Source organism: Bactrocera oleae, chromosome 4 (assembly GCF_042242935.1).
Source record: "Bactrocera oleae isolate idBacOlea1 chromosome 4, idBacOlea1, whole genome shotgun sequence".
Classification (NCBI taxonomy): Eukaryota; Metazoa; Arthropoda; class Insecta; order Diptera; family Tephritidae; genus Bactrocera; species Bactrocera oleae.
The window spans coordinates 44557955-44573018 of record NC_091538.1 but is presented as its reverse complement, the minus strand read 5'-3'; the positions used below and the strand labels follow the sequence as shown (position 1 = coordinate 44573018).

General features: G+C 31.0%; 1 protein-coding gene across 7 annotated transcripts in view; it reads left to right on the top strand.

Annotated features, from left to right (window-relative positions):
* Src42A (Tyrosine-protein kinase Src42A) overlaps positions 1 to 11361 on the top strand; it is a 130796-nt gene extending 119435 nt beyond the window's left edge. For 4 of the 7 annotated variants that reach the window (XM_014244618.3, XM_036362685.2, XM_036362686.2 and 1 more), the window contains 8 exons: positions 4896 to 5017; positions 5220 to 5304; positions 5370 to 5448; positions 7224 to 7392; positions 7466 to 7624; positions 7808 to 7985; positions 9633 to 9799; positions 9885 to 11361. In XM_014244618.3, coding sequence (XP_014100093.1) covers positions 4896 to 5017; positions 5220 to 5304; positions 5370 to 5448; positions 7224 to 7392; positions 7466 to 7624; positions 7808 to 7985; positions 9633 to 9799; positions 9885 to 10093 — 1168 coding nt within the window. In that variant the 3' untranslated portion in view covers positions 10094 to 11361. Of the gene's footprint in view, positions 1 to 4895; positions 5018 to 5219; positions 5305 to 5369; positions 5449 to 5821; positions 6295 to 7223; positions 7393 to 7465; positions 7625 to 7807; positions 7986 to 9632; positions 9800 to 9884 lie in introns of those variants that run through there. The other 3 variants (XM_014244633.3, XM_014244596.3, XM_070108890.1) reach the window with 2 other exon arrangements.
* Positions 11362 to 15064: the final 3703 nt, after the last annotated feature.

Here is a 15064-nt window from a genome sequence, read left to right as displayed (position 1 = left end):
CCGAGTAATATTCATACCAATGAAAGTTTGTATACCTATGAACTACATATAAACCTAAGAACACATACAAAATTAGTGCTTCATTTAAGTAACTATCTTGTGAAACCATATAAGGGGTTATTATTTATTACTAAAGGGTTATATCATTGTTATCTTCTTTCTTTACCAGAGGCATCGGCCTCTGTGAATAATTTTTAAACTATATTTTACCGTTTTTTCTGAATGTTAGAGCTCTATTTCAACAATCCGCCGAAATGCAGGCAACATTTTCTGCAATATGCAATAGCGCCCACCAGGTTGCTCGAATTTATTAGAGTTGGGGTTTTGTGAGTGCGTGCGATATAGGGGAGAGCTCCATAGATATTAGGTCGCAGTGGAAGACTCAATTCATTTGTATTCTTTTCTAGTACATACTCAAAGTCTATAAAAGAGAAGGTTCGGTCAATCGAATGTCTAAAATTAGTTTTGCTTCATTGTCGAAGTGACTTAAGCTCGGATTGGTCGATTTCATAGAACTAAAATGGCATGCTCAATTAAAATATATAAATATTATATTGAACTCTATAAATAAACCAAATTCTTAGAAAAAAATAATATTACGTTTATAAAATAAGTGTAGTAAATACATTAAAAATTATAAATCGGAACTGCGTTGCCATTTATAAAAACTAAAACCATGTAAGGACTCGAAATACATTAAAATATTTTATTAATATTTTAATTTGTATGTTTACAAAAATAAAATTTTTTTAGCTGAAAAAAACTAATTAATTTTTTTACTTAGATTTTCAAAAGCAAAAAATTCTCGTTTGTCCGATTTGGAGTTTAAAATAAATTTCATATCAATGCTTAATTTTTTAGAACTTTTTAGTTAAAGTAATTATCATTTTACAAACTGAGAATGTGCTAGATATCATTAAATATTTCACATTAAGTGTGCTGCCACACGACGGAAATTAAATATTCGAAAACGCAAACTAACGCCCCATTACTTATGTGTATGACTTAACAAAATAGTGCAAAATATTTATTTAACATAAAAGCAGCTATTTTGCACCTTGATTACACACATACACATATACAGTTTAAAATATTTCATATTATCTTATTTTTCTCTCATGACTTTGGTAACATAATTATTTGCTTAATAGTCAAGCAGCTGCTGCAAGCGCTACAAACGAAATTTCAAATATTTTAAATTTCATATACATATATAAATATAATATATATATATATACAAGTATATGTATATATACATACATACATATCTACGAGTATGTACTGTGTTTTCGAATACATTTAAGTGAAAGTCTTCTTAGCTATTTATTTGTACATACACACACACATTGTGTATATTCGTGTGTATATGAGCACGTATGCCCTTTTTAGTGCTGTACCAAATGAAAAAATAAATAAAGAAAAATTAAACAAATAAATCTGACTCAACTTTCTTTGAAAAAAACACTTTCCGATTAATTTGATCGTCTGTAAAAAGTGAAACTTTTACTTTTAATATGTAAATGCTTTACTTTTGATGAATTTCTTTCATAAAAAAAATGATATGTAAATTTCAAATGCTTACTGAATCAGTTAGATTATAGCATGTTCTTGATAATACATATTAACATATAGGTTAGATTACAATTTTCCACCAAATGTAAATGCGGTCTAATGGCTGAAATCAATTTAGCCACTCGTTTGCCCGTAAAATATCTAAAAATACCGCTTACAGGGCTAATAAAACTAATGTTGTTGCTGTGTGACTGTGGCTAAAGAGTCAACACCGACTGGCACCGTTTCGCACATCAACTTACAACCGATGCCTAACAATTGATAACTGTTTAACTTGTTATTAGCAGCGACGCAAAGATGACAGACGCGCACGAAGCTGTGCATGCAATAGAATTCGTTAATTCATGACTATATACTTAAGTATATAATATAATACTGTAATATAAGAAATACACATTTATGTATGTATGTATGTGTGTATATAAAAATCTGTTATATGCTAGTACTGGGCGTTTAGTCAGTTTATTTTTTTAATTTTTATTTTTTTACTGTTGTTTTTGTTTTGTGCGCATTTATTGACACTCGGCAATTTGCGCTGCCAATTAATGTCTAATAAAATTTAATAACAATAAAAATAAATCATTAACTGTTGCCACCATAACTGACATGTCTAGCTACCGGTGTTACTGTACTTCCCACAAATGCTGCCTTTGTTGTTGTCTTAGCGCGCCTTAATATTCATTATTTCATTTTAGCTTGGATTATTTGTTTTTAGTTTTTTTTCTGGCTGGTAGCACGGCAATCATGACATTCATAATTTATTTCATTTTTCCCGAAAGCCCTTTATAGGTGCTCGCATCACTTGTTTTGGCGCCCATATTTGTGTGTGTGTGCGTTGTAATTTGGCGTTGGACACCCATTTATGTGCTCAAACACCGCAGTACTTACATAAATAAATATTTATTCGACATCTTATTGTGCATAATTCATGCGAAGCTCTTGTGTGCTTTTCCATTTATTAGCATAATTGTTTGCAACAGTTTGTTTTTGTGCCTGTTGGCAAAGCAATACAAACAATATCGTTAAAAAAAATAATGAATTTGACAAAAGAAAAAAAAATATAACAAAAACAGTGGTGCCGTACTTTTTGAAGATTTTCATATTAAGGTCAATGTTAACGTTATGACAAAGCATTTTGAATGTCTGTAATGGATTAAATGTTGTTGTTGGTTTGATAACTTTAATTCACGATTGCTTTGCACCTTTGCAGTCACGCTCATTTTATGGGTCAGGAAAATTGTGCAAATCATTGCAAGTGTGTATTCTTTTTTGCAATGCACATATACATATATTTGGTTTTCATACTAATATTTTATTTATTGTTGTTTAATTACAAATTAATTTTAGTATTTCACGTTAATGATTTTTAACTGTGGGTATGAAAGAATAGTTTAATTCCAATTAAGAGAGAATACTCTCTAACAGTATTTTTCTAATCTAAAGCCCATTAAAAAAAATTTTTTAATATAAAATTCTTATATGAATCTTGATTTTTCAGTTAAATTTTTTAAAATTATGAAATGAGTGAAAATCAGCCTACAATTTACCAAAAATGGTCTCCAAACTATTATTCTGTGCTTTAAAACTAGAAAAAACGTTAATTGGCGCCGTTGCTACAAAACCCTTCACAAATGAAAAAAGTTTTGCATACAAGAACTTAATTCCGATCGTTCAGTTTGTATAGCAGCTATGTGAATATATATAGTGGTCCGATATCAACGATTTTAACAAACGAACAGCTTCTTGGGGAGCAAAGGATGTATGCATAATTTTCGATTGATATCTCAAAAACTGAGGGATTCGTTCTCGTATATACAGCAAGACAGACGCACAGACGGACGGACAGACAGACGGACATGGCTAAATCGACACAGCTCGTCACGCTGATCATTTTTATACATATAGATTTTAGATGGTCTCCGACGTTGCCTTCTGAGTGTTATAAGCTGCGAGGCAAACATAATATACCCTCTGCAAGGTATACAAATTTATTATTTTATTCTCTGTTTTTAAAGAGGCAATGTTCATTACGGTGTTTTAGAAATTTTTAAAAAAATGTCAATTTATTCACTTGGCATAAAACTTCTGTAAAGAGAAAAACTTTGATTTATGTGATTTTATATTATGAACTACAAATTCATCTAAAAGTTATTTAAAGCTCGGTTAAATTAAGCATTTAGTATCAAATAGTCAAAACAAATCCGTTTTTATTTATATGCCCGCCGGTGTATGTACATACAGAACACCGTTCTTGAAACTCCGCTAATAATAATCATCTAATCCTCCCAATTGTTCAGGGGTCAAGTGTAAATTTTCTCTTTATAAATACTATTTAGAAAATTAAATTACCAGTTTAAACAAAAATCTCATAGCTTTAATGATTTGTAATACTACGAATGACTTCGACATAAACCGTTACAAAAGCTTAGTGAAAGCTTCAAAAAGGAATTTTGTTCCTCCAAAGTTAGAAAATGTTTGGAAAATACTTCTGAGGTAACTGTGAAATTCTACTACATTTCTAAATATACTTTGCAACAACATTTTCATTTTGATCATTATAACAGCTTGATGGAAGCTTTGGCAGGTTTTCAAGCTTAAATAAATAAGAAAAAAATTTAACTTGCTCGTTAAATATAAAGAACTAGCAGGAATATATCTATGGTAATTTTTTTTAGGTTTCTGTTTAAAGTTTAAACAACAAAGCTTTCATGAAGCTTTTTATGGCAGCTTCAAATATAAGTCCATTAGTTTTCTTCCATAGCAAATCTGACTGCAGCATCACTTTGAAAAGGCAACACACTTTATTAATGTTTTATAATACGTTATCTGAATTATATGGACGCAATATTTTTCATATCAATACTACAACTATTATTCGAAACGCTATTGCTGCTGCGAAAATTAAGTTTTCACATGCTTTTCTCACACGAAATTACGTCATTATTGCCGGCCTTTTACTGCCATGCTTCATTAACGCCGTCACAACAAAGCTATTAACACGTTATATTGCCCCAGACTTGACCATCATCCACGCCAGCTCGCGCTACCTGCCGCTGGCGCTCTCTTCACTCATGACCTATTGCATCACAATGCAGCGTACGGTAGCTTATCTTACAGCCTTTTTGTTTTATTATGTTTTTTTGTTTCTAATTTTTGGTATTTTATGATTTTGCAACGTTTGCGTACGGCTTTTGATCACTTACATCTGATATATCTGTATGGTATATATTTCCTTGTCTGCGATTAGACTGCAAACTCTTCTTCTTATGAACAATGGTATTTTATGGCTTATTACATTTTATTTCGTTTTACTATCTTTACAGTTGGTACTTCCGCAAGATAAAACGAATTGAGGCTGAAAAGAAACTATTACTGCCAGAAAACGAACATGGAGCATATTTGATACGCGACTCGGAGAGTCGTCACAATGACTATTCACTGTCGGGTGGGTAACTGTATAAAAATTAAAAAACAAATAAATTAAAATAATAAAAAAAGAATTTAAAATTAAAAATCCAATTGAATATAAAAAATTTGACTAATAATTAAAGATCCTAAAAACATTGCGTACATTCTTCATATTATTTTTCTAATTGAAATTGCTTAAATAATAATGAACAAAATACTTTCTACTACTCTATGCGCAGTACGTGATGGCGACACAGTGAAGCATTACCGTATACGACAATTAGACGAGGGTGGCTTTTTCATCGCGCGTCGCACAACTTTCCGGTGAGTCAACGCAGCTCGTTCGAACTTTTTTTTAGCAATACATTAATTTCTCTTGTCTCCTACAGAACCCTGCAGGAACTTGTGGAGCATTATTCGAAGGATTCCGATGGTTTGTGTGTCAACCTCTGCAAACCATGTGTACAGGTCAGTACATTATTTATTTTTACGCAATTTCACTACTCACATTCACATAATTCATCATCACACATTTAGTTTAGAACTTAAATATAGTTTTTTCGCAACAGGCATTCCCATTTACATCGTGTTGGTTTTTGTTTCTATCGTCTTACGAGTAACTAACATCGTCTCATACCCTTACCTTAATTTTTTGGACTATATGATTTTCTTTATTACAATTTTATTTATCTTTTTTGTCTCTCTACTTTTACAATACGCTCCAAAATAATTATATAATTTTTTTGCATACTAAATACTACTGGGAAAAATATTTAACTAACAACTTAAAACAAAACATTTGAAATTGCCACAAAAAATATTTAAAAAAAAAATTAAATAGGCAAACCAATTTGCGGGTATTTTCGAGGTAGGAGTTTGTTCTAACTAAAATACCAACCACACACACATGCACACATGCCAAACACCCACCAGTCAGCAGCAGTCACCCACAATTCCGCTGTCACCTAGCTGCCTGTGTTGTAACATTCAATTAGTGTTTAAAATATAAAAAAAATTGCATATATTTTCACGCCCTCATGGCTTGTAATAAATTCGAGTGTTTGCCTTTTTCACCTTTTCTACCATTTACATAAATATATTGGTGTTGTTGTGTTTATTTGTGCTGTCGTCCTTTTTAAAATGTGCATTCTCGTTGTCGCATCACCTACTCACATACTACATACTCGTCGCATATTTGGTTCCAAAGAATTCTACATGTGTTGAGCATTTTTTAGGGAGCAGAATTCATTTTCACCACATTAAACATTTATTTGAAGCAAAAGATTCTTATTGGCGTGTTTATTGGTCAGTCATATACAGCCATTCGTTTTATCCAAACACTCTTTACTTTACAAACAAAATAAAAATACTTAAAACAAGAAAGGTAGTAGATTAAAGCATTGATGTTGTTATATTATCTAAGAGTAAAATGATATGGCAGTTGTTGAAAGTATTGCTGAAACAGTAGTTAATCAATATGAAATTATTAAAAAAAAAAAATTCAACATAACCGTTACTTACTCTAAACAAAGAAAAACGTTAACTTCGGTTGCACCGAAGCTATAATACCCTTCACAATTACAACAAATTTCATACAAGAACTTGATTTTGATCGGTCATTTTGCATATTAGTTATATGCTATAGTGGTCCGATCTGAACAATTTCTTCGGAGATTGTATCGTTGCTTTGAGAATTAACTCCTCATAAATTTCGTGAAGATACCTTGTCCAATAAAAAAGTTTTCCATCCAAGGCTTGAGTTTGAGGGGTCTGTTTGTATAGCAAATATATGCTATAGTTGTCCGATATCGGTAGTTCCGACAAATGAGCAGCTTCTGAGAAAAAAACTGTGGGAATAGTTCGCGTATATTCAGACGAATATCGCCAAATCAACTCAGCTTGTCACGCCTTTATAGAGTCTCCGAAGTTCCTTTTAAGTGTTACAAACATCGTAGCAAACTTAATCTTGTATATTCTGTTCAGGGTAAACACATTTAAAACTACATTAAAATGAGTCTTAAAAGTCACTGCTTAAATCTCTCTCTCTAACTACATATTTATACCATAACGCATAAGTAACATGTACATACATACACAAAAACTTATATAAATGTCTGCCGACGGCAGCTAAATGTACCTTTACACACCAGCAAATGTACATAACACGCCTACTCACAATCCAACATAATATCTAGCATACGACTGTCATTTAATCGTGCTTTTTATTTCATTTCCGCATACAGATTGAGAAACCCGTTACTGAGGGTCTGTCGCATCGAACACGCGATCAATGGGAGATCGACAGAACTTCGCTTAAATTCCAACGCAAATTGGGCTCCGGCCAGTTCGGCGAAGTATGGGAGGGCTTGTGGAACAATACCACACCGGTGGCGATTAAAACGCTGAAATCAGGTATGTCAACAAATGTCATATGCATTCTAGAAGCTTACATTTATTAATTTGCTGCTATTATTTTTCAACTCAGGCACAATGGATCCAAAAGACTTTTTGGCCGAAGCTCAAATAATGAAGAAGCTGCGTCACACAAAACTCATACAGCTCTATGCTGTTTGCACCGTGGAGGAGCCGATTTACATCATCACCGAATTGATGAAGCACGGCTCATTGTTAGAGTACCTGCAAGGTGCGTTGCCGTTCATTTCATACAATCAACAATTTATTCTTACTACTCATCTAAGCATTCACATATACATACATACATCTGTACATATAAATATTTATTCGCCCATGTATTTATATGCATTAGTTTGTAGTTTGTCATTGCGTTACATGAAGCTTGTAATGTGCAGTCGAAAATAATTTATAGTACTTGCAGGCAAGGGACGCAGTCTAAAGATGGCGATACTCATTGATATGGCAGCGCAAATTGCCGCCGGTATGGCTTATTTGGAACAACAGAATTACATTCACAGAGACTTGGCAGCGCGTAATGTGCTGGTGGGCGACAATAATGTTGTCAAGATTGCCGATTTCGGTTTGGCGAGGTAAATATGCGGGCTTGTTGGGTGGTCGGCTGTGGGGTATATATTAGCTATTAGGCTACGCAGTTACCGCACAGCGTGTGTGAATCGTTTGTAAATAGATAATATGACAGAAATCTCGTGTAGTATAGGTTTGCATACTAGATGTGGTAAATTTAGAGGAAAAAGTGCTGAAAGTAGGATCTACTTTTACAATAAAATTAATTTAAGTTAGAAAAATATCACCATACTTATGAAAAATTAAACAGGTGCACACTCAACATCATCATACAAAGAGCTCATGAAATGAATTTTTTAACTTAGATATTAAAATAAAAAACCTAACCTCAAATAATGGAGTAATTTTTACAAAAAAATGTAGGTTAAAATGTATGTAATTGCTTTTTAGTCTCTTCCACACTTCGAATTGAGAAATTTAACACATTCATGTAGTAAATAACTACATTCTAAATTCAGGCACGTGATAAAGAATCTAGAGAGACGAGTTTTCGAGTAATTTTGTTATTTTTATTTTATATTATTACACTCGATCGTTGACTCAGACTGGTTTATTTTTGGTTGGATTGTTACAATCTTGTTTTATGTTCGTCTGAAATTTGATCTCCATATGTCAATTAATATGTTTGACAGCTGTTTGTTTATAACGTCAAAAGTTTATATATTTTTTTTAGACTACAAATTGACAAATTGATTTTATTATTTTTTTTGTAATATCTACTTAAGTGCTTTTGATAAAAAACAAATGAAACCAAAATAAAACATCTATTTTTCCATTTTATTATTCTATTTGAGTAAGCTTCCTATAAATGTAGAATATTTTGAAAATCGGAATGATATTTAAAATTAATAATATTTTGTAACAAAAATGGTATATTGATTAAAAATATGTATTTAAAAGTCTTTTGGAAAAATATAGGAAGAGTACAGGTTCAAATAATATTAGTTTGAAAAGTCAAACCCATTTTATAGGCCTCTATTTTCATAAATAATTTTTTTTATTTTTAGTTCAGTTTTTGCGAAGATTTTGACTTTTTCAACCATTTTATGAGAATATTTCGGAGTAAATGTTATTTTTGTCTTAATCGTTTTTACGGTTCTTTTCATATAGATTTCTTACACGAAATTATTATTCTCAATGTGACTTATTTTCAAAAGTTCCAGAGAAGTTGGTTTTGAAAATACTTTATTTTTCTAGTATCCGTATTATTTGCTTGATGCTGTTCAAACATGGCAAAATTTAGAATTTTGTACCTAAACTAAGAGGAATTTTTTCATGAATTGCAATTATAATGTGTATCATACACTTTCTTGTTAAGAATCTTACTCAATAAACTAGCTAAAATTATATTATATTAGAAAACAAGTCTTCCAGTGCAACCAACCCTTGAAAATGAGTAAACGGAACGGACCCCGGTTTCTATCCGGCGAAGCACTGTTACTTGGCAGCATTTCCTAAAATTTTTAGGGGAATATTTTTTACCCTTACCAATAAACAAGAATACTATAAATAATTTAAAAAAAAATATTTATTTTTTGTTCGATATTTTGTAACTTTCTTCCTTTCTTTGTGTCCTGCGATTTTATGTTATTCTTTTTATATTATTAATTGGATATATTATATAAATTTTTAAAATTAATTTATGCTTTTAGACTTATCAAAGAGGATGAGTACGAGGCACGTGTTGGGGCACGTTTCCCCATTAAGTGGACGGCACCCGAGGCAGCCAACTACAGCAAGTTCTCCATTAAGTCTGATGTATGGAGTTTCGGCATTTTGCTCACCGAGTTAGTGACATACGGACGCATACCATACCCGGGTAAGCCAAAAAATAATTTATATATTTTATTTTTGAAGATTTTTTTTTCAAATTATTATTAAATTTTTTCACCATCCCTTTGCAGGTATGACCAATGCCGAGGTGTTAACGCAAGTCGAACACGGTTACCGTATGCCGTCGCCGCCCAACTGTGAGCCACGTCTATACGAAATAATGCTCGAGTGCTGGCACAAAGATCCCATGCGGCGACCGACCTTCGAGACACTGCAATGGAAATTGGAAGACTTCTACACATCCGATCAGAGTGATTATAAGGAGGCGCAGGCCTACTGATAAATGCTTTACACTTCCAGCAGCACGTCTCACATTAGCGATAATATAAAGAAACCACATATACAACATAGCAATTGCCAACGCCACAGGAACAACAACATCCACAATAATATACACAACAATTTGAGTAAGATGAGTCGCAGTAGTAGTAGTATGTTGCCGATTGGTGCAACAGTAGCCACAACAACAGCCGCACTAAATGAAACTGCCAAAATGACAACAAAAACAACAACGTCGGCAATTAAAAGAACTGAGGCCGATGGTGCTAAGTCGATGCAAATAGCAGCAACTGCAACAACAACAACAATCAAGCCAATACCAAAGTTGCGCCACATGACGAGCAAGAGCAACAATCATCGGCATGTTAGCAAAACAAAGCAAAACAATTCAAAGCATCTTCCCAAATCGGACAATTAAGACTAATAACGGTTTTTTTTTCACACAAGACATTTATTCTATTCATTTACTAATAATGATTAGTTGAAAAACAAAATGAAACGGATTAATTAAAAGAAATTAAATTTACAATTTAAATTAATGCAAGAAAACGGCGAGTCTCGTGAAAATTGTGTTTGTGAAAATGAAATTTGCATTATTTTGAAAATTGCGGGAGAGTTTTCTAATGTACATTGCATACGGTATCAATGTAATGTAGTCTAAACTAGTTTTTATATAAATGTATTTAGCCAAAATTTTTTGTTTTTTGATTTTTTCGTATCACCTTATTAAAATTTGTCACGTTTTCTTTATTAATTTAAAAAAAATATTTTTTAAAAAAACCACAAATAATAATGAAAATATTTAATGTATTATTATTTATAAACTATACATATATTCACCTATAAATATATATTTACATATATTGTATTTGAAAAGGACATATTATATACATTTGTAGTTAAAAGTACACATCATAACGACATAGACATTATAACAAGTCACAGTCACAGTTTTTTTTTTTGTTTTGTTTGTATAGAAAAAACATGCATAAATCATCATACAAACATACAAAACGCATATGCAAGTAAACACAACCAACAATATATTTAAATTTAAGTAAATTTATTTACAATGACGTTTTGTATTGCTTATCATCACTACTTTAATAAATACTTACAATTAATTATACTTATGCACACACGCATACGTTAACGTATTAGAAAGAAGAAGGAAAAAAACGAAAGTGAAAGAAAACAAAAATCAAAACGAATGCATGAGCTTAGCGAATACTCGTGCCTTCTTTGCGCATCTCAATATTTGTTTTTATTTTTGTAAAAACTGCAAATCTCTAAACAGCAATTTAATTGTCTTTGTTTCAATTCGTTTTATTATTGTCTTAACTACGCTATGGTTTCGCAATTAATGTATATCGAAATTATTATTTTTTATTTGCAAGTGTAGCTATAATCAAAAGCAGTTAGCAGTTAATATAATACCACATACTTACAAATATGTTTATTTTGTCAAAAGCAAATATTCTATTTTCCACGCGAATGTTTTGTAATTCTAATTTTAGTAAACTTTATATTTATATACATGCATGTATGTATGTTTATGAATAAATTTATACACATATATATAAATATATGTTACCAATTAAATAATGTTAGGTTATAACTATTATTATTACTTTTATTATGAAAGTGAATGCAAATTGAACGATTAAAATAAATCTATACAAATTTATATTACAACAAAGAACAATTGTCCGTTTATATGAATTGTATGTGTATTGGATTGAATTTACTGTGTTGTTGTGGTTGAACACACCTCCCTCTGTATACAAATGTTGGCATTTAGTATTAGTATATTGTGGATTGGCAAAAAAAAAAATAAGCTGTAGGCCGGCTGGCGGCTCGGCTGGTCGACAGCAAGTGAGACATATGTGTTGTTGCGAAGTGCAAGTTTAACTCTTGATTAAAGTAAAAATATGAATATGTAGTGAAAACGCGGTGAAAAAACTGAATTTAATTATGTGTAATGATTGAATTGATGAAGAATAATTTATGCAAATATTAGTATATTTATGAAGTAATATTGCATGCGAAATACTTATAAATATGTACGATGTAGTTCGGTTGAACTATTTTGCATTTAGCTGGAAAGCAGTATGAACGATATGTAAATAAGAAAAATTGCACTCGATTGATTTTTTATTAACATTTTTTTTTCAAAACATTTTTTTTAATTCGTTTTCAGTTTGTTAACTTTAGTTTGAATAATCTGCAGTAAGTTCCAGTTTATGTTAGTTACAGTAAGAGAAGAGAATCGTCTCTCTCGGTTTTGATCGTATGGGCTTGTATAGTACAGCTAACTAACTACAAATTTAACTAAATTCCAATACAACACACTTAAATATGTATCGATGGCCCAAAAACGGTTTAATCTACGTTAAACTGTAAAGTCAGAGTAAGAACGACCTTTTGCGCAGGAAAATCAGCCAGTACCATTACAAACTACGACACTTTCCACGATGGTCGGGTCTATGTAAGCGGAACGGACTCGGATTTTTATTCGAATAAGCGTTGTCAACTTAGCAGTTTTTCTCAAAATTATCTGGAAAACGTGTTTTAGGATTACAACAACAAGAAAATATAATCTTTCTCACTAAAGCTGACCTAAAACGTTCTATAACCATTAGTGAAATGGTTTGTATTGAATTCGAAATTGTGATTTATGGCATTCTTGTTACCTATATATTTATATATTTTTGTTCTTGTTATTGAGGCTACAACCCTTTTTTCGAAAACAAGTCAAAAAAATTTGCGCTCTTTCTTTGTTTTGTTCCAGAGGATAATGATTGAAAGGTACTTAAGCTTTTAATATGTAAAGAGTAGTTTTATAACTTGCTGTTATCCCCGCATGTTGAATGAGTTTATGATTTATTGGAGTCCAATATGATCAACGTGAACAAAACAAAATCAATGAAAATTAACACTTAAGGCAATGAACATTTTTTAATACAAGACTAAGATTGATCATGACGAAGATTTTACCTACCCAGGCAGTATAATATCAGCGAAAAACAGTGGAGGAAAGGATATTTTGGCCGGAAGAAATTTAGCAAAATAGGCCCATAGGTACTTTGAAAAGTTTGAAATGCAGTTGGTCATAAAAGCGCTCAGCCAAGTTGATGCTTAAAATATTGGGTGTTTTTCTTGTAAATATGTAACCGAATGTCTGTTCTCGACTATGCGGATTTTCGATAATAATATTTAAGTTTTCTTATACAAAATATTTGCGATCGTTTATGATTTTCTAACCTCAAAATTTAAAATATAATTTGTGTATTTATGTTGGTGCAATTATTGTTTAATATAGCTTAAACCGGAATTTAATTTCCCCCGTTGACTTCTATGTGCAGTTTTGGATCGAACAATTTGTCACTTTTAAGCGTTGAGTAAAGCCTATAAATTTGTTACAAAAACAAAGCCAATTTGAAAACAAAATGTATATCCAAGCAACGAAATTTTTCACATCACACAAATACACACACATAAATATAGTACTCATTCACACTCACAATTATGCATGCATACCGTTATTTGTGTAAGTAAATAGTTATATTATATATATATAAACAGAAGTAAACCAAATATATTATGCAATTCTGATAAGCTTACCAGTAAATAATTTTTTCCCTAATTTTTTTATATATAAGTATATAGTATATATAGCTATTTATGTTAAACAACTTATTGTTATTGAGTATTTATTTAACTGGTAAGGCAAGTTAATTCGAAGGTAGAAAAAACCAAGTGGTAGCACTTTCACTGAAAATAATGTTGACTACAGGTCTTGTAGGAATTCGGTTCTAGATATTACAGTACTTGATTTAGAATGAAAAACTAAAAATATGTATGTATTCAAATTTTGAGTTCTATATATACGAAGGACGGTATTTTAATTATGTTTTATTTTCAAATTTATATTTTTTTATTATTTTTCTAAGAACATTAATAATATTTCAAACAAAATTTTTTGGTCAAAATAAATTTGAAAATTTCTTACTAACTTTTATCTTATCTTATTTTTTTAAATCAAAATTGTGTTCTTCTAGAAGAAAATTTTTGTCTACACTATTATATCTTCCATTTTCACATAATTCTATAATACAATTATTTAGATTAGAATGTGCTAAACTATAAATAACATTTTAGTATAAGGTGTTTTCTACCGGCTACATTATGGATATCTAGTAATTATTATACGTATAAAGTGTGTGTTTAAAATTAATGAAATAAATAAATATTGTATGCTTATTTAACCCGAATTAAGAATTGAAGGCTGATTTTAGATAAAGAAAAAGAATTAGTACACGGTAGGTTTTAATTTGTCACTGGCTCTTCATGGATGGGAAGAATAATGCTGAGAGATTTATGTGAAAAGTGCAAATGTAAAAGGGTATTTAAAAAGGAATAAGGGTAAAGGATAAATGATGTTGGATCAGCGACACACATACATATACAGCGGTATAGTAGCGCAGAGTATACGAATGTAGTAGAGGCATTACAAATATGCACTTATAAAGAGTTCTAAAGAGATTGTTCAACAATTTGAAGTTGCAAAAATGTAAACGATAGCGTAGAAATGGAAATACATTGCAAACAAATAATATTGTATGTAAATGTAGAGGCAATGGGAAATCAAAACAGTATTTAAAATAATGTAAAAATGACTAAAATACTTATATAATTACAATAATAACAATAAAAACTTAATTGAAATGTATTTGAATAGAAGAGGTACAACAAAATGAAGCGTTAAAAAAAATCTTTACTTGGCGAAACATGAATTATGAAACAATTAATGATGGCTGACCAGCAAAGAGAGTGAAAAACAATAACTGTAGTATAAGAGTATATGTGGAATAAAAACTTCCTTAAATATCATGATGTATGATTTTGTAAAATTAAAAAAAAAAATGAATAAGCAAAGTGTGGAATAAAGAATATATGACAAAGTTAAGAG